Here is an 18,113-nt window from a genome sequence, read left to right on the forward strand (position 1 = left end):
TACGGTGTGCGTATATCACTTTCATTGTAGTACGTAACCTACCTCAAGGTACTACCACTGCACGTGCCTTGTTCCACATTACATGCTATTACTGCGTTTCATTTTGCAGTGACCAATAAGACTGTATCCATCATTAGAAAAAGAAAAAAATGTAGAAGAAAGATATATTATAAAGAAAATTCCGTTGTTACAGTGACAATATATCACGCTCAAATTTCATCACAGTTCTTTGAATATTTAATAGTTTGGTTAAATGTAATTTTCTTTTCAATATGGGAATGACAAAAGAGAAGTAAATAAATTGAGCAGCTCTGTTAAGAAATGTTTGTTTGGGTTGGCCTGGAAAGTTTTTGTCGGGGACGAGGACGAGCAGAGAAAAGTTAGGTTCCCTCAGCTGGCGGCCCCTAGTGTCTTTCATGCCTCTGTGGACGCCCTATCCTCCCGACCCTGGCAGTCAAGAGAGCCCTGATACTGGAGAAGCCAAGGAGTTGCAGCCCTGACCAGAGAAAATGCCTAAGGTGAAGTCTGGGCGGCTGTATGGCAGTTGCTTCCCTGAGTATGAGTTGAGGAGGCGCGAGGCGGGGCTGAGAGCGAGCCTGGGCTGGGAGTCTGGCATCAGGCGCTCCCTTTACTCCTCCATGATCCCCTGCACCTCGTGGGATCCCCGCGAGAACGACCCCAAGACAGGCTACATCGGCCATGGAGGAGTGTTCAATCTCGAGTTCTCCCCAGACGGGTAAGGTCCCATGATGCGCCCACACACGCGCACATCTACCATTGTGTGCTCATATCTGTTGTCCTTCATAACACACACACAAATGTACGGGTTTTGCTACCAGGCAGGCCCAGGGAAAGGTCAAAATCACGTATATTGAACAGTCACAACAGTGTTCTACCTTATGTAAAGGTTCATGGTGGAAGAGTGAGGTTTTGTGATTCAGCATTTAGGTTGGAATCCTGTTCTGAATTTCGTTGGTTTTGAAGGATGGAAGACATGTTAGTACTCTTAACACCAGACACTCCTTAGTATAGCTTTCCTCTTGGTGTATGATCAAATTTTTTTGGTGAATTTGGAAAATGTTGACCTTGAAATCCACTATAAACTTATTTTTGGAGTTGGGGCAATTAACACAACTATATATCATACGTTTTGTCTACATTGTGACAGCTACTGTGATATCTTACGTGGCAGCTCAGTTTGGAGAAAAAGGCATATCACACTGCTTTCAAGGTGTACCACTTTTAAATCTTGTATCATTCCTAACCTTCATGTTTAATCTTCTGATTGCTTCACTGTATTCTAAAAACTGCCAAGTAATAGTCTCAAGTAGAAGTTGCAGGTGGTGAACAGGGGTGAATTTATGGGTCCACTGAGTGCTCTTTTCCTCATAATGCTTTGTTAACAACGGATAAAATGCTCTCAGTATGATACCCTTGTACAAAGTGATTACTGAAAATTGATTTTCTAATAGTGAATGTGATATTAAATGAGCTTGAATTCACTGTGCTTTGCTTGTTTAGAATAAAGAAGCGGCAACATGAACACAGGCCTGCTCTTTGTGGCAAGAATATGGCCTTTGCTGCACATTGAAATATTAAGTGTTATTGTCAAAAGTAAGTCATACTGTGCAGTTTTGGTGGTAAATAGGTAATAATAGATCCTAAAAATAAATTGCATATGAATAGAATGAAAAAATCAGTCAAACCTAGGTTGTCATGTGGCTCTTTTCTCAAAGAAATAGGTTTCAGATAAAGCTTTTCATAAAACTGAATAGATAGATAAAAGCAGGCAATTTGGCAGCCACATGTTCTCCAGTCTGGGAGTCACACTGGGAGTGTGTCCTCTCCTCAGATTCACAGTAGTTTTTTATTTTTATTTTTTTCATTGGTTTTATGTCATTATTTTATCAAATGAACCTCCATGGAGACATGAAAGGTAGTGATAACAACATAATGAGAAAAAATGATTAGAATCAAAGTACAGGTGACGAAAGAAATCATAGCCACACTTATTTCACTACTTGACCATATTTAGGAAAAAAAACCTTTTAATGTATTTAAGCATGTAGTATTTAAAGGGAGCTAATGGTACAGCTGAACAAAAAGTAAGCAATCACAATAAGAAAGATATCCTACGTGATTCCAGTAATGAAACCAAGGCCATGGAGGTGAGGCAAAAAACGCAGCCCAGACTGAGATGCATACTTGTCAAGCCACTTGGTGTCTTGCTGTAAGATTCTGTGTTAGAAAATATAAGTTTGTGTATAAAATGGTAATTAAACCATAAGAAAAGAAGACACACCCAAGGCCTGACCCTTTCATCACTGCCAAGGAACTAAAGGAAGCACATCGCAATATGTTGGGAGAGGTGTCATAAATATAATACTTGAAAAAGGAAATTTATTTAAAACTGTTGAAAACAAACACATTAAAAAAAATACGTCACATGTGGAGAGAAACGTAAGATTTTCAACTTATGTTATAAGACTTGAAAATCATAGAAATTACATAAGACATACTCAAAAAATGCAAGACTTGACAGGTATGGAAATGTCAACCTCACATTTGGTGTGTTACTGAACAGGGCCGTGTTTTTGTTTTCATAATTTTCTTACATCATATTATGGTTGAAAAATATGAAATAGCACCCATGCATATGATACAGCAGTGTAAGTCCTCGGGTGTACAGGTAAAGGAAATTTCAAAATTAAATCTTTGGGAAGGCTCACATTCTTATGTATACCTGACACAAATTTTTTTTGGCATCTTCATGGAAAAAAGTGAGTTTTATATACTGTCAAATACAGTAAATACAAAAGCAATTACATTAAATATGAAAAAAACTTGACAACATTCATTTTGAGCATTACACAGGTTGTATTCCAAACAAAAGTGGTATACCAAGTAAATAGGATGTATATTAAGGATTTATATCAAGTTGGACTTCTTCCAGAGCAGATGCGTAGGTATAGGTACATATATATGTTTTGCTGATTGCTCATTCACTTACCAATGTCTCTTAGAAGTTGTCTTTGGTCACAACTGTATATATGTGGAGAAAAAGTAAAGAATATAGAGTTACTATGCCAGAGCTGGTGATGGCCTGAGTTGTTTCTACTACAATTTTAACTCTCTTAGTGTACTTGTCGTATTTCATGGGGACAACTAGTCTGAAAATGTGAAGTTTAACATGATTCCGGCCTCCACCATACCCAAGTCCAATAATACAAAATAAACAAAATACAGAAGATAAAGTGTACTGATCTTGGATCCCATGGGTTTCTGCAGGAGTCACCTGGTGGCAGCGTGTGAGCAGCGCGCGGTGATGGTGTTTGACCCTCTGTCACGCCGGCAGGTGCACCACATACCTCATGCACATGAAAACTGTGTCAACTGTATCAAGTGAGTGTGTGTGTATTTGTCTAATATGCCTTAATTAACTTATTTGGTCCTCTCTCAAAATCTGTATTTACTCAGTATTTACCTCAGTTGATATACTTTCCTTGTTGCAGTGGTCTTTTTTAGGCTATTCCATACATCTCAAATTATATTGGAGAATCTATATTGTTTATGCTAGTGAATAATTTTTATGATTTTTTTGTGGTATTTGCTTCTGATACCCTTTTTGACATTCACAATGATAGTTGATTTTTTTAAATTCTCTATATGTATATTTTGTGTACATCTCCTTGCTTCTCCTTTTTGTCTTGGCAACTCTATTTCTTCAAATTTTACTTCATAAATTAAATCTTTTATGTTTAGTACCATCTTAATTGTTATATTTTGTATCCTTTCTACTTTGTTTTCTTGGAAAGGATCACACAGTTTAAGTACATATATTGTTGTTTAGTTAAAATTTGTCATTGCTATTTTGTTCATTATATTAATTGTCTCTGCTAAGATTGTGTGATATGTCATAAGATTTGATGTAAGGAACTAATCTGTTTAGGATCAAAATACTGTCTTGATCTTGTAATCTGATAATCCAATACTTGAGGAGTTACATTACACATGGTTAGATATTATTAATATTATTGAATATTGATTATTAAAATGAAATAGATGTACACAGGGAACATACAAGAGAGAGAGCAAGAGAGAAAGAGAGAGGGGTATTTTTATGATGATCTTAAAACATTTTTCGTTATTGCTAATAGTACTTGTTGCCTCTTTCAGGTTCCTAGACTCTCGAGTGTTTGCCTCATGCAGTGATGACCATAATGTTGCCCTTTGGGATGTGCGCAACCTCAAGCGGCGCATTAGACTCTTGCAGGGCCACACTAACTGGGTCAAGAATATTGAATACTCTGCACAAGATGGCATCCTGGTCACTTCTGGCTTTGATGGCAAGATTCTGGGTTGGGACATAAATGGGTGAGTGGGAGATCAGTGTCTGAGATGATGATGTCAGTACTGCAAATTTTTTAAGACATTTGCAAAAATATTTGCCTATGTCTCTAGTTTATTGATTCTAATTTATGAATGGCTCATTTATGAATAGTCTTTAAGAAACACAATGTGTAAATTCCAGTTTGCCAATTGTTTATAAAGGAACCCTTCTCATCGTTAGAAAAGAGATTAACTGACCTTGTTACTACTGCTCCTGACTTCCCACAGAGCTAACTCATCATACCACTGCACCTCTTATGCATTTGCATAATTTAATCACCACTAAAACCAATAGTTTATTAAGACTCAGCATCACTCCACTCTAACAGCAGCATTGCTGTATCTGTACTGTATCATGACATGGAGACCCACCACCTTCATCACATCTAATCTGGACACTGTTAAACTACATGCAGATAAACCTCACTTGGAGATCATCGGGGCCGTGCCACCATTCATACATTTAAAACTGTTTTCTTTTTCTTACCAATTTATTCCTATGCTGCTAAAAACTCCAATCATAACTGTGTTGGTAACAAATTTAGGACAGATCTTGTATAGCACATTTAAGTAAATGTGCACACACACACACACACACACACACACACACACACACACACACACACACACACACACACACACACACACACACACACCCAGTTGAGTCAGTTGACTCACACACCGCGTAGTGTAGTGGTTAGCACGCTCGACTCACAATCAAGAGGGCTGGGTTCGAGTCCCGGGAAGCAGCGATGCAAATGGGCAAGCCTATTAATGTGTGGCCCCTGTTCACCTAACAGTAAATAGGTACAGGATGTAACTCGAGGGGTTGTGGCCTCGCTTTCCCGGTGTGTGGAGTGTGTTGTGGTCTCAGTCCTACCCGAAGATTGGTCTATGAACTCTGAGCTTACTCTGTAATGGGGAAGACTGGCTGGGTGACCAGCAGACAACCGAGGAGGTGAATTACACACACACACACACACACACACACACACACACACACACACACACACACACACACACACACACACACACACACACACCTGGATAGTAAGCAAGTCAGATTTATTTACACATCCACATATGAGCATTTCCTTCCTTCCCAGGTACACTGAAGAAAGCCTGCTGCCAACTGAGCTGTTCAAGATGCAGGGGTTGATGCGGATGCGGCTGAGCCCAGACTGCAGCAAGCTTGTCATGTGCACCACTGGGGGCTACATGGTGCTGGTGCACAACCTGAGTCTGGAACACTTGGCTCAGGATCTACAGGACTTCAAGGTGTGTGTGTGTGTGTGTGTGTGTGTGTGTGTGTGTGTGTGTGTGTGTGTGTGTGTGTTTATTTACCTAGTTGTATTGTACAGGGTTTGAGCGGGACTCATAGTGTCCTGTCTCCATTTATCCAATTTTTCTTTAAAGTTATGCACATTATGTGGTGTAACGGCCTCATCACTCAATGCATTCCACTTCACCGTTCTACGTGGAAAACTGTATTTTCCAATATCCTTCACACACTGCCTCATCCTAACCTTCTTTACAAGTCCTCTTGTCCTTCTAGCTTCTGTCACCAGCACTAGGTCTTCCTTGTCTATCTTTTCAATGCCATTTACTATTTTATACATTGTTAATAGGTCTCCTCGTTCTATTCTATCTTGTAAGGTTGGCAGTCCCATTTCCTTCAGCCTTTCTTTATATGTTAGGTCCTTTAGTTCCGGCACCATCTTTGTAGTTATCTCTGGAGCCATTTTAATCTTCTTATATCTTTTTTAGAGCTCAGTGACCACATCACTGCTGCATATTCCAGCTTAGTACTCATCATGCTAGTGATGATTTTTTTCATCACATCTTTGTCCATGAATTGAAATGCCACTCAAATATTAGTCATCATTTTATATGCTAATCCAAATATCTTACTTATGTGTTTTTCGGGGTTTAGATTTTCCTGTATAATCACTCCCAGATTGTTTTCCTCTTTAGTCTTCATTATTTGTTCCTCTCCCATCTGATAGTTCCATACTGGTCTTCTCTTACTCTCCTAGTTCCATTATATGACATTTCTTGGCATTGAACTCTAATTTCCGCTTCTTACTCCACTCGTAGATTTTGTTTATATCTTCCTGCAGCATCTAATAGTCCTCTCAGGTTTTGATTAGCAATTTTGCATCATCAGCAAGCAAATTCATATAACTGTTTACCCCATTTTGAATGTCATTTACATATACCTGGAACATAATTGGGGTATAACACTGATCCTTGTGGCACTCCACTTGTTACTTTACCCCAAGATGAGTATGTATCTCTGATCACAGTTCTCATCTCTATCCTTCAAATAATCCCTTGTCCAATCTAACAAAGTTCCTCTCAGTTCTCCTATGCTTTCTAACTTCCAAAGTAGTCTGCTGTGAGGGACTTTATCAGAAGCCTTTTTTATGTCCAATATACTGTGACCACCCATCCATCTCTGCTTTCCAGTCCTTCTGTTACTCTTGAGTAGAAACTTATTAAGTTCAACATACATTTTGTTCATTGCAGTTATTTACCTCTGAGTAAAAATACAATTTTAGTATGCATTGTCTATACTTTTTTTTTGTTCACAGCCCAACATGTACCGGTTGATGCAGTTGTCCAACACACCTCTGCCACAAGCTGCCATCTTTACCCACCTGTTTTATGCCCAGCGTAACAGGGTGGAGTTCATCTCAGACTTCCCTCAGTCCAATGAGGCTGAAGTCATCCACTCCCTGCAGGTGCATCCCCAAGGCTGGTGCATCCTCTCACGCAACACTTCCATGGACGAGTCTTCTGAGGTAAACGTGGCTCATCACAAGTTCTCTTTCCTGTTACTCTGCTCTCTTCTGTTATCTTTCCTTATCATTTTAATTTTCTTTTACACAAAACACACACACACAGACACACACACACACACACACACACACACACCGGTTGCTCAGTGGTTAGAGCGCTGGCTTCACAAGCCAGAGGACCGGGGTTTGATTCCTCGGCCGGGTGGAGATACAGGCAACCCCCGCTTAACGAAGGGGTTACGTTCCTGAAAAACACTTCGTTAAGCGAAACTTCGTTAAGTGAACCAACTATAACATTTTGACCCCTGTTTTTTTTTTTTTTTTTTTTTTTTTTTTTTTTTAGACTTGAACTAACATTGAGAGTAAACAAAGCGAGAATGCATCATAGTACAGTGAAAGGTTTAATGAAAGTAAAAATTATGAAGTTAAACATTTAAGCAGTTTAATCATGATGTACACTAATGTATCTATGTAACTAACTTTATGGCTGATTATCTTAAATTTATGAAGGGAGGGAGAGTCTTCTTCTTGGAGGTAGGTTGGGGCCGTGCAGGCTATATGTCACAGCCTCTAGTGCCTCAAAAGTGCAGTATGCGGTGGCCTGCAGGCGACACTGAGACACAACAAGGGAGGGAGAGTGGAAAGACACTAGCCGGCAACTGTGGGATGTCAACAAACGGCGCATCATTGTACCGCATACAAAACTTACGCACCATTTAAGCATCTTATTTTACAACAAATTATAAGTAGTAGTGCAAATATTACTTACACATTCAGTCAGAATCTGATGAGCAGCTGATGCTTATGACGTCTGGTGAGTCAGCAGCTGGTGAGTCTTGGTCACAGGGGAATGAAGTGGACGCCACAGGAGAGGAGGGCGTGTATGACCTTGAAGAGATGGACTGAGCAATATCTCTTGAGAGTGAAGGTGTTGGTGACACTGATGATTTGGTGGAAGGAGTGGATGGCCTGAAGTAAGACTCGATTGATGGTTGTGTAGCCTTGCGTCTCTTCGCAGCCAATATTTCTTTGTAACAACCGAGTGCTTTTTCTATCTCATGGGCTGCAGTAGAACTCCTGGCATAATTTGGATCCACTTCTTTCAATGAATCAATGGCACTCTCTATTTTGCAAAAAAATTCTTGCAAAAAGTTAATTGTTAGCACTCGTTCTTTCTCAGGTTCGGTCGTTTCCTGGTGAGCTCGCTCATTTAACATTTCCTCAAGTTCTTTGTTAGTCAGGGGTTTCCTGTGGCTGTCCAGCAACTCCTGAACATCTTCTTCATCCACCTCCTCAAAGCCAGCACGGTGTGACAGCCGAACAATGTCTTTACGGAGGTCGGTGACGCTGACAGGGACGAATCCAGTAAAGTTAGCGACCACTTCAGGTCAAACTTTACTTCAGGCTGCATTCATAGTTTTGTTATCCACCTCATTCCATGCCGTTGTGATGTTATCAATCCCTTTCTTGATGTTATAATTCCGCCAGTATTGCTGGATGGTGAGCTCAGGATTGCTGTCCAGTGCCTGCACCAGCTGAGCCATAGTGTGTCGCTGGTAATAGGCTTTAAAGGTGGCGATGACAGTCTGATCCATGGGCTGGATTAAGGATGTAGTATTTGGTGGCAAAAAAAGGACTTCTATGTTATCAGCCCAATCTTCCGTGGCACGTGGGTGGCTTGGTGCATTATCAATGAGCAGCAGGAATCGGTTAGCTATGTTATTTGCTGCTGCATATTCCTTTAATGTTGGTGAGAGATACTCACACACATAATCTTGGCAAAGGGACGAAGTGAGCCAGGCCTTCTTATTTGATTTCCAAATAACTGGAAGTTGTGCCTTTGTGAAACCCTTCAGTGCCCTAGGGTTCTCTGACTGGTAAATAACGAGAGGTTTCAGTTTTAGGTTGCCCTCAGCATTACCACCGAGTGTGAGAGTTAGCCTATCCTTGGCTGCCTTAAATCCTTGAGCTTTCTCTTCTTCCTAGGAGATGAAGGTCTTTGATGACATTTTTTTCCAATACAGGCCAGTTTCATCTAGATTAATTACCTGTTTACTACAATAGCCACCACTTGAGATATGTTGCTTTAAGACAAACAGAAATGCATCAGCAGCAGGACGATCAGCACTGGCAGACTCACCTGTTATCTGTATGTTGTGTAAACCAGCTCGCTTATGGAAACGATCAAACCATCCCTTGCTTACACCAAAGGGAGTCTTTGCTTTTTCCTCCTCAGGTAATTGTGCTTGGATATCTTCCCAGAGTGAGTGTGCCTTGGCAGTGATGAACGCGGTAGATACAGCCATGCGGCGACGTACCTGGTCATTAATCCACATTTCCAAAAGACTTTCCATTTTCTCCATTGCAAAGTCACGAGTACGGGTGGTTCTTTTCGCTTGTAAGGAAGTTAATGTCACACCAGCCTTTTTAATAGAATCTGCTGACTTGAAAATTGTAGACACAGTAGATAGAGGTAAGCCATGGTGGCGAGCAATGCTAGTAGTTTTCTCACCTCTCTCGTGTCTGTGAATTATATCGAGCTTCACTTCGAGAGTAAGAGATTTCCTTTTCTTCTTTGCAATGGTAGGTGACATTGCAGGGCTGGTTGCAGGGCGTTTTGGTGGCATGTTGAGCGTGAGATGAGGAGCTGGTGCTGGACACTGTTATTGTTTTGAACCAAGAGCGGGGAAGGGAAGGGGAGTGAGAGTGGTGCGCCTGTTGTCCACGAGAGGCGCTGGTGTATTCAAAAGGCTGTCGGCTTGCGTGATACGGCGGGGTTTTCAAACTTGGAAAAAATTATCTGGATAAAACTTCGTTCAAGCAAGTTTGGTATTCGTTAAATGAGCAGATGGTAGTAAAATGAAACCTTCGTTGTAGCGAAATTTCGTTGTTTGAACCTTCGTTAAGCGGGGGTTGCCTGTATTTGGGTGTGTCTCCTTTCACGTGTAGCCCCTGTTCACCTAGCAGTGAGTAGGTACGGGATGTAAATCGAGGAGTTGTGACCTTGTTGTCCCGGTGTGTGGTGTGTGCCTGGTCTCAGGCCTATCTGAAGATCAGAAATAATGAGCTCTGAGCTCGCTCCGTAGGATAATGTCTGGCTGTCTCGTCAGAGACTGCAGCAGATCAAACAGATCAAACAGTGAAACACACACACACACACACACACACACACACACACACACACATAGAGTTTGGCAAGAGTGAAAGAAGAATCAGGAGTATGTACAAGATAGGAAATGAAGACATAAAACCAGTCATGAAGAAAAAGACCTTGGGGTGACAATTACCAATGACCTATCGCCAGAGAGACATATAAACAAAATAATTGGAGAAGTATTGAACTTATTGAGGAACATAAGAGTGGCGTTCGTATATCTAGATGAAGAAATGATGAAGAAAATAATTACTGCAATGATAAGACCGAGGCTTGAATATGCAACAATACAGTGGGCTCGAACTTAAAGAAACACATAAGGAAACTAGAGAAAGTACAGAGGGCTGCAACGAAAATGGTGCCTGACTTAAGAGATTTGACTTATGAAGACAGACTGAAAAGAATGCAACTTCCAACCCTGGAAAACAGAAGAAAGGGAGACCTGATAGCAATATACAGAGTGATGATTGGCATGGAAAAAATGGATAGGGAAGATCTGTGTATGTGGAATGGAAGAATGTCGAGAGGGCATGGGAAAAACTAAAATGGCCACTTATAGGAGAGATGTGAAAAAATATAGCTTCCCTCATAGAAGGGTGGAAGCATGGAATAGTTTAGACGTGGAAGTGGTCAACGCAAGGAATATTCATGATTTTAAGAAAAAGCTGGACATTAATAGATATGGAGACGGGACAACACGAGCATAGCTCTTTTCCCGTATGTTACAATTAGGTAAATTAGGTAAATACACACACACACACACACACACACACACACACACACACACACACACACACACACACACATACACTTGGTATTCAAGGTTTGAAAATGTTCTTTAGTTAAATTTGAATGACTCAAAGATTTTTTATTTATTTATTTTTTTATGCAAGAGGGAGAGCAGCCAAGGGCAACAAAATATTAGAAAAAAAAAAGGTCCCACTGGAACTGCAGTCTCCCTAAAAGATTAGAAAGAATTAACCAAAAGCCAGTGACAAATGTCTTGACACCTCTCTCTTAAAAGAAGTCAAGTCATAGGAAGATGGAAATACAGAAGCAGGTAGGGAGTTCCAGAGTTTACCAGTGAAAGGTATCAATGATTGAGAATACTGATTAACTCTTGTATTAGAGGGTTGGACAGAATAGGGATGAGAGGAAAAAGAAAAAGCCATGTGCAGCAAGGCCATAGGAGGGAAAGCATGATCAATAGAGCAGTTAGCATAAAAATAGTGATAAAAGATATAAAGGGATGCAACATTTCACTGGTGAGAAAGAGGCTAAAGACAGTCAGTCAGAGGAGGGGAGTTGATGAGATGAGAAGCTTTTGATTCCACCCTATCTAATAAAGCTGTATGAGTGGAATCCCCCCAAACATGCAAAGAGTACTCCATACAAGGACGGATAATGCCCTTGTACAGAGTTAACAGTTGGTGGAGTGAGAAAAATTGGCGGAGAAGCCGCAAAACACTTAACTTCATAGAAGCTGTTTTAGCAAGAGATACCTGAGATGAAGATGTAGTGATGTGTTGACTGGTGCTTGGTAAAAACTGAGTACAGTGGAGACTCAATACTTGAACTTAATTCATTCCAAATGGCTGTTGGAGTATTAAAAAGTTCGACTATTGAGCTATTGATACCTACAAGTCAGGTAATTCGTTCTAATCTTAGCAAAGCTCAAGTTTATATATATATATATATATATATATATATATATATATATATATATATATATATATATATATATATATATATATATATATATATATATATATATATATATATATATATATATATATATATATATATATATATATATATATATATATATATATATATATATATATATATATATATATATATATATATATATATATATATATATATATATATATATTTTTTTTTTTTTTTTTTTTTTTTTTTTTTTTTTTGTACATACCTTAAGTGAAGGCTGGTGATGAATAACTTAGAAGAGGAAGGGAGGAGAGTGGGGGGGAGGAGGGAGGTCACTGGAGGACAAGTCATCAAACATAAAAATAAACGTCTTTGTAACTTTTTTCCCGGTGTGATTCCTGTGAATCCACTACTGGAGTATTGTGGCTCACTAACACTTGCACTCTCACCAGATTCCTTATTTTCATCACTAATAAGGCTCTTTGGTGCCATCGTAAGTTTCTAAATGAAAAACTACCGACAGAACACAGAAGAATATTGTTTTTCTCAAGACTGCGGCAGCCCTAGGTAGGCCTGGGGATGCGCATTGGCATCCGATATACCAGTATTATGGTAATACTGGTATTACCGATTTTACCAGTAATGGGACATTAGGACGGTACAGTGGCAGCTGCGAGAAGGGAGATGACAGAGCTTTGTATATGACCAAATGTGCAGCCATTTGATTACCAGACATTTTCACCAATAATAAGCCTTTGGTGTTAATGTAAGTTTATAAATGAAAAACTACAGATAGAATGCAGGAGAATGTTATTCTGATAACCGCTGCAGCACAAGTCACAACTGGCGGAGGGGGGGGAAGGGGATACAAGGGAGCCTTTGTTTACAACCATGTGTGTGGACTATCAGGTATTTTTTTGAGTAAATCAAACTTTTGCATTCGAGTATTGAAAAGTTTGAGTATTTAGACGTTCGATTATTGAGTCTCCACTGTATATAATGAGTAGTTAGGAGGTGATTAGTTGGAAGTGAGTGGTAGTGATTGATGTAGGCTAAGTCATGAGCTGTGTTAATGGTGAGTGATGAACTATATGTTACTGAGGACTGCTGAGGAATATTACTGATGACTCTTGAGTGGTGGGAAATGTTGGTTGCTGTGAGTATTGAGAGCCAGACTGAGTTGTTGATTAGTAATGAGTTGTTATTGTGATGGTAAAATATTATGTATTGTCTTACAGTGGAGCTGTGTACATGACATCCAGGATCTTGGTGTCACTGTCTGTAAGGACCAGGATGAGGATGATGCACCTTCTCATAATATCTCATATGATGACGTGCCTGCCTCCACTCCTGAGCCTGAGGTACAGCTGGCAGCCTCTCCCGGCCGGCCCATGGGCAGCAGCAGTAGCAGTAGCAGCAGCAGCAGCAGCAGCAGCAGTAGTAGTGCCAGTGTTGGAATCAGTGGTGAGAGCAGCAGTGGCAATGGCAATTTGCACTTGTCTGTGACCTTCAGCCCGCGAATGGAGATTACGTTGCGCCACAGTCCCCAGGATGAAGTGGATGATGGAGGAGGTGGGAGTGGTGGAGGAGAGGCAAGTGGTAGTGGAGGAGAGGGTGAAACAAGCAGAAATAACGGTAGTGTGTTGGCTGTAGATGGTGCGGGCATTGCAGTGGGAAGCAGTGGTAGTGGCAGTGGGGGCATAGACATACAGTTTCGGTTTACTTCAATGGACGTATTTGAGGCGTTGGAACACATCCGTGAACGGCGGGAGGAACAACGAATGAGGCAGGACCGCCAACGACCCATGCGGGAGGCAGGCGAGGGCGGTGGTGGGACTGGAGGCAGAGGCAGCGGCAGCAGCAGCAGCAACAGTCCCTCGGGTGGATCCAATGGAGAGGCATCTTGGGCTGCCCTTCCACGCCTTAACCACAACATGACTTTCAGTTTGCGAAATAGACGAGAGACAGGGCGTGAGGGTGCCCGGGAGAATGCAGGTGCAGGTCGGACTGCACCCACTGCTGCCCTGGACTCCCAGAATGCCTTCTACATCCGTACAGGATCAGGGAACCACCGGGCCATTGTGCTGCTGCAGCCGGGCCAGAACTACCCCCGATACTACCGCAAGGTGGATCCCAACCACAAGATTGCACGCAACATTCCCCGCCTCACCCACTACATTGAGGAACCCAATGTTGGCCGTGGTTTCATCAAGGAACTGTGCTTCAATGCTGATGGTCGCCTCATTTGCTCCCCGTATTCACACGGTGTGCGTCTCATGATGTTTGACAAAAACTGCTCTGAACTATCCACGTGTGTACAGGATAAGCCACAGACCCTCTATGATGTGTCTACTAGTAACTGTCACTCAAACTGTGTTGTAAGTACCAAGTTCTCTCCCACACATTGCCTTCTAGTCTCTGGCTGCCTTAATGGCAAGATTGTGTGGCACCAGCCAGTTCTTTAGTGTCCTGAGGGGAGAAGTGAGTGTCAAGACAAGTGGTGGTTGTGCATGGCCGCCTCAGCCTGAACTCTGCGGTGTGGGCCTCTCAACCGTTGTGTCATGTGTTGCTCCTTTTGCTGAACACTGCACTTTGTGGGGTGGTGCAGTGAGATGCTGACTTATCAACAGTGTTTGGGGGGGAGAAAGCAGACCCCTTGCTCTGATTGCCTTCTGCCCCCTCTCCCAGAACTTGAAGCTGCCTGGCATTGGTACTTCAGACTTGCAGCAGCAGCTACTTCACCATTTTTATCTTTTTTAAATGACTTTTAGGTACTTGCTTTCCATCAAGTCTTCCTTGTTTGAAAGAAGAAAAACAGTATTGAGCTGAAGCCTCTGTTTTGCTCAAGGTGGCCAGCAGCAGCAGCAGTGCTCCACCTCCCCATGGACAGGGTGGTGGCTGTGTAAACACTGTGTTGGGCAAGTCAGCCAAGTGTGTGATGGTTGTGTATGTGTGTCATGCATTTGTGAGTGTAGCCTGTCACTTGGTTGAAAAGAAAGTGGTAACTTTGTTTATTTTAATAGGAACCAGATTTTTTGCATTTGAAGGTTGACAAAATTGCTGTAATTTTACATATTATTTTCATTTGCAATGTCTTCATAGTTATTTCTCATGTTAAATTTATTTAGTCCACCATGCATTTTATTTCTGCTCCTCATCACTGAGTGGCTGTGTAACCCCTATTGGGAGGTACATACTGTACCACTGCTGCCTTCTGTGTGTTGTGGTGGTGTGCTTATTAGTGGATTACACTGCCTCTAGGTAACGCTGATAGATCTATTAATAGTGGTGGTGTTCGAAAGGTAAGTGTGAAATTCCAAGTATCTTACTAATTTGTTCATTCTTTTCTAAGGATGTCTGCATGTCATTGTTAACATTGTCTCAACTATTTAAGTATTTAATTGTTTTATGCTGTATCTGCAAACATATCCTTAATTGATAGTTTATGGTATCTTTTTTTCCATATTGAATTCCTCTACCTCTCAGTTGATTGTGATGTTCAAGGTGGTTTTAATCCTTTTGATAATGTACACTGGAGTTTTTCTACTTGAATTAGGCCATTAATTATTTGTTGTCCATGAATTGATGAGAATAATTGGGGCAGTAGAGATTATTTATTTGACATGCTTGTAGTATGAATGCAATGACTGATGAAAGTAGTAAGTGTACATATATTGAGAGATGGATAGATCTATTTTAAGTTTAGAAGGGTATAAAAATAGTGGAATGATAGTTGTCAATTGCTTCATCGTCTGCAGAATGGGAAATGGGAAGATACATGGTGACAAGGAAAATATATCAAGTTAAAGTAGGTGCTACTACTGTGTGAGGAGGAAGAAAAGGTGACAGTGTTTGAAGTTGGAGGATAGAGAAGAGTAATGCCAAAAGTGACACTGGGTACGAGACACACTGGATTATACCTACAACCAATACACTATCCAACCCTCACCAAATATTACTTTCTTTTGTTTTGCTTGGCAGGTGATCAATTATTCACTTAGGTGGAAAAAAAAGGTGATTTAACTTGAACATTTGCTAATGGCAAGCACTCTAATGCAGAGGGTAAAAGACATTGTTTATTCATGCTGCACTCTTAAAGTGATGGAGCATAATTTAATTATCCATATTTTTTTAATTCTTTGGGTTTTCGAGGATAAAGTCTAGCCGTCTGACTGTTTTTGTTTCCAACAACAACGTTGGAGTGGATTATGATCATAAGCCAATTACACCAGCGTGTTATACCTGCATGATTTATTGAAGTCTTGTAGGTTGATTCGACTTATGCAAATATGCATGACTGTAGTGCAGTGGTTCTCAAACTTTTAATGAGCAAGTACCACTTGTAGCTCCTGTACAGTCCCCATGTATTGCCTGGTTACAGAAAACTCAATTCCAGCAAATATAAATTTAGTCACAAATAGAACAAACTAAAGACCTAACAACAAGGAACAACAAAATTTAATGTGAAGGATGCATCTGTTTCTTCACCAGCTGATCGATGCCAGGTTATCTCGCGAAAAGCAATATAATTTTTCTGAAACTAATTAATTAAATTTAACTAAAAATCACATATGATCCCAAAAGTGTTCATGTACCACCTGGAAGGCCTTTGTATATTACTAGTGGTAAGCTTGCCACAGGTTGGGATCCACTGCTGTAGTGTATTCTTTACATTTTCTCTGTGTGACAAATTTCTTTGGATTCCATTGAGTTTTTTGAAGGTCTGGTGATACTCAGACATAAGAAATTGTAAAATGTAGCAGAATTTTTTCAATAATAGTAGGGAACTTCCAGATATCAGGGTTAGGTCTTGACAGCTGACTCATACTGGTGTATTGTGTAGATAATTCACTTTCCTATGAATAAAATGGAAAACTTTTCATTACAATGTAAAGTATTTCAAAATATGTAACAAATGCATTATAAGTAAAATTTTTGTAGAACTATTATGTAGTGACCATACTGTGAAGGTTGACCAAACTGCTTGTCCCAAGGCAGTCATTGCTGTGCTTGTGTTGTTCTGTCACTGGTTCAGTCTCCAGTTCTTTCATGGCTTATAGCTGTTTCTCAGTGTGACAGAAAGCAATGGTGTGATTCCCTTTGTTAAAGAAGCTGGTTTAGGAACACCGCCAGTAGAGGAAGTCTAAGCAACTGAAGGAATTACAAACTAGCACAAGATTAAACTTTACTGCCAACATGGCCTGGTCTTGATGATTTATTAGGAACACTTATCAGTCTATAGTTCATTACTAGACATGGGCAAGTAGCAATGCATGACAGGCTGTACTGTTTAGTGACCAGTGCACACAGGTAACACTAGAGCTGGAAGGGTACAGTGTGGTAGAAAGTTAAAAACTCAGGTGCCCCTCTTGTTTTGTCTCTAGAGATTTGTGATTTTGTTGATATATTCAATTAAACATGTTATTTCATTTATTTGTTTATATATATATATATATATATATATATATATATATATATATATATATATATATATATATATATATATATATATATATATATATATATATATATATATATATATATATATATATATATATATATATATATATATATATATATATATATATATATATATATATATATATATATATATATATATATATATATATATATATATATATATATATATATATATATATATATATATATATATATATATATATATATATATATATATATATATATATATATATATATATATATATATATATATATATATATATATATATATAAAGTATGAACCTCTTGCCTTATGTAATATTTGTTATACATCCAGATTTGGCCTCATTGCTGTGAAAGAAAAGAACATAGACAGACGAAGTGCACAAAATCACATTATCCATCATCAGTCCCCTGTAATAAGGAAGCCACGTTGAAAACCCTGTAGTACTTTTCTTCTGTCCACATCTCATTGCATCATTACACCATATTCCACTTCTCTCTTGTAAGCTTGATTTTCTATACCTCGACCACTTTCAGATATCATTTCTACCATCATTTCTCTCTATTTTCCACCGTCAATTATTCGTTCATATTGCATAAGCGTGAGGACAGCTCGGTTATAGTCATAGCCTTGC

The 18,113-nt window shown here is 39.8% G+C and overlaps 1 protein-coding gene across 1 annotated transcript; it reads left to right on the forward strand.

Moving 5' to 3' along the window:
• The first annotated feature begins 314 nt into the window (after nucleotides 1–314).
• On the forward strand, nucleotides 315–15,147 carry LOC123514742 (DDB1- and CUL4-associated factor 10-like). Its single transcript, XM_045272839.1, has 6 exons — nucleotides 315–736; nucleotides 3,289–3,402; nucleotides 4,177–4,374; nucleotides 5,496–5,667; nucleotides 6,984–7,193; nucleotides 13,254–15,147. Exons 1-6 carry the CDS (start codon nucleotides 510–512, stop codon nucleotides 14,478–14,480), a joined length of 2,148 nt encoding a protein of 715 aa, XP_045128774.1. The 5' UTR covers nucleotides 315–509; the 3' UTR covers nucleotides 14,481–15,147.
• The last annotated feature ends 2,966 nt before the right edge of the window (nucleotides 15,148–18,113 follow it).

This window comes from Portunus trituberculatus, chromosome 38 (assembly GCF_017591435.1).
Source record: "Portunus trituberculatus isolate SZX2019 chromosome 38, ASM1759143v1, whole genome shotgun sequence".
Classification (NCBI taxonomy): domain Eukaryota; kingdom Metazoa; phylum Arthropoda; class Malacostraca; order Decapoda; family Portunidae; genus Portunus; species Portunus trituberculatus.

Bases quoted from the DNA above. Each gene is read 5' to 3' on its own strand.
- LOC123514742 (XM_045272839.1), top strand. From the start codon at position 510: ATGCCTAAGGTGAAGTCTGGGCGGCTGTATGGCAGTTGCTTCCCTGAG. The intron at 4,375-5,495 runs GTGAGTGGGAGA...CTTCCTTCCCAG, and splicing joins CTGGGTTGGGACATAAATGG to GTACACTGAAGAAAGCCTGC. The intron at 5,668-6,983 runs GTGTGTGTGTGT...TTTTGTTCACAG, and splicing joins AGGATCTACAGGACTTCAAG to CCCAACATGTACCGGTTGAT.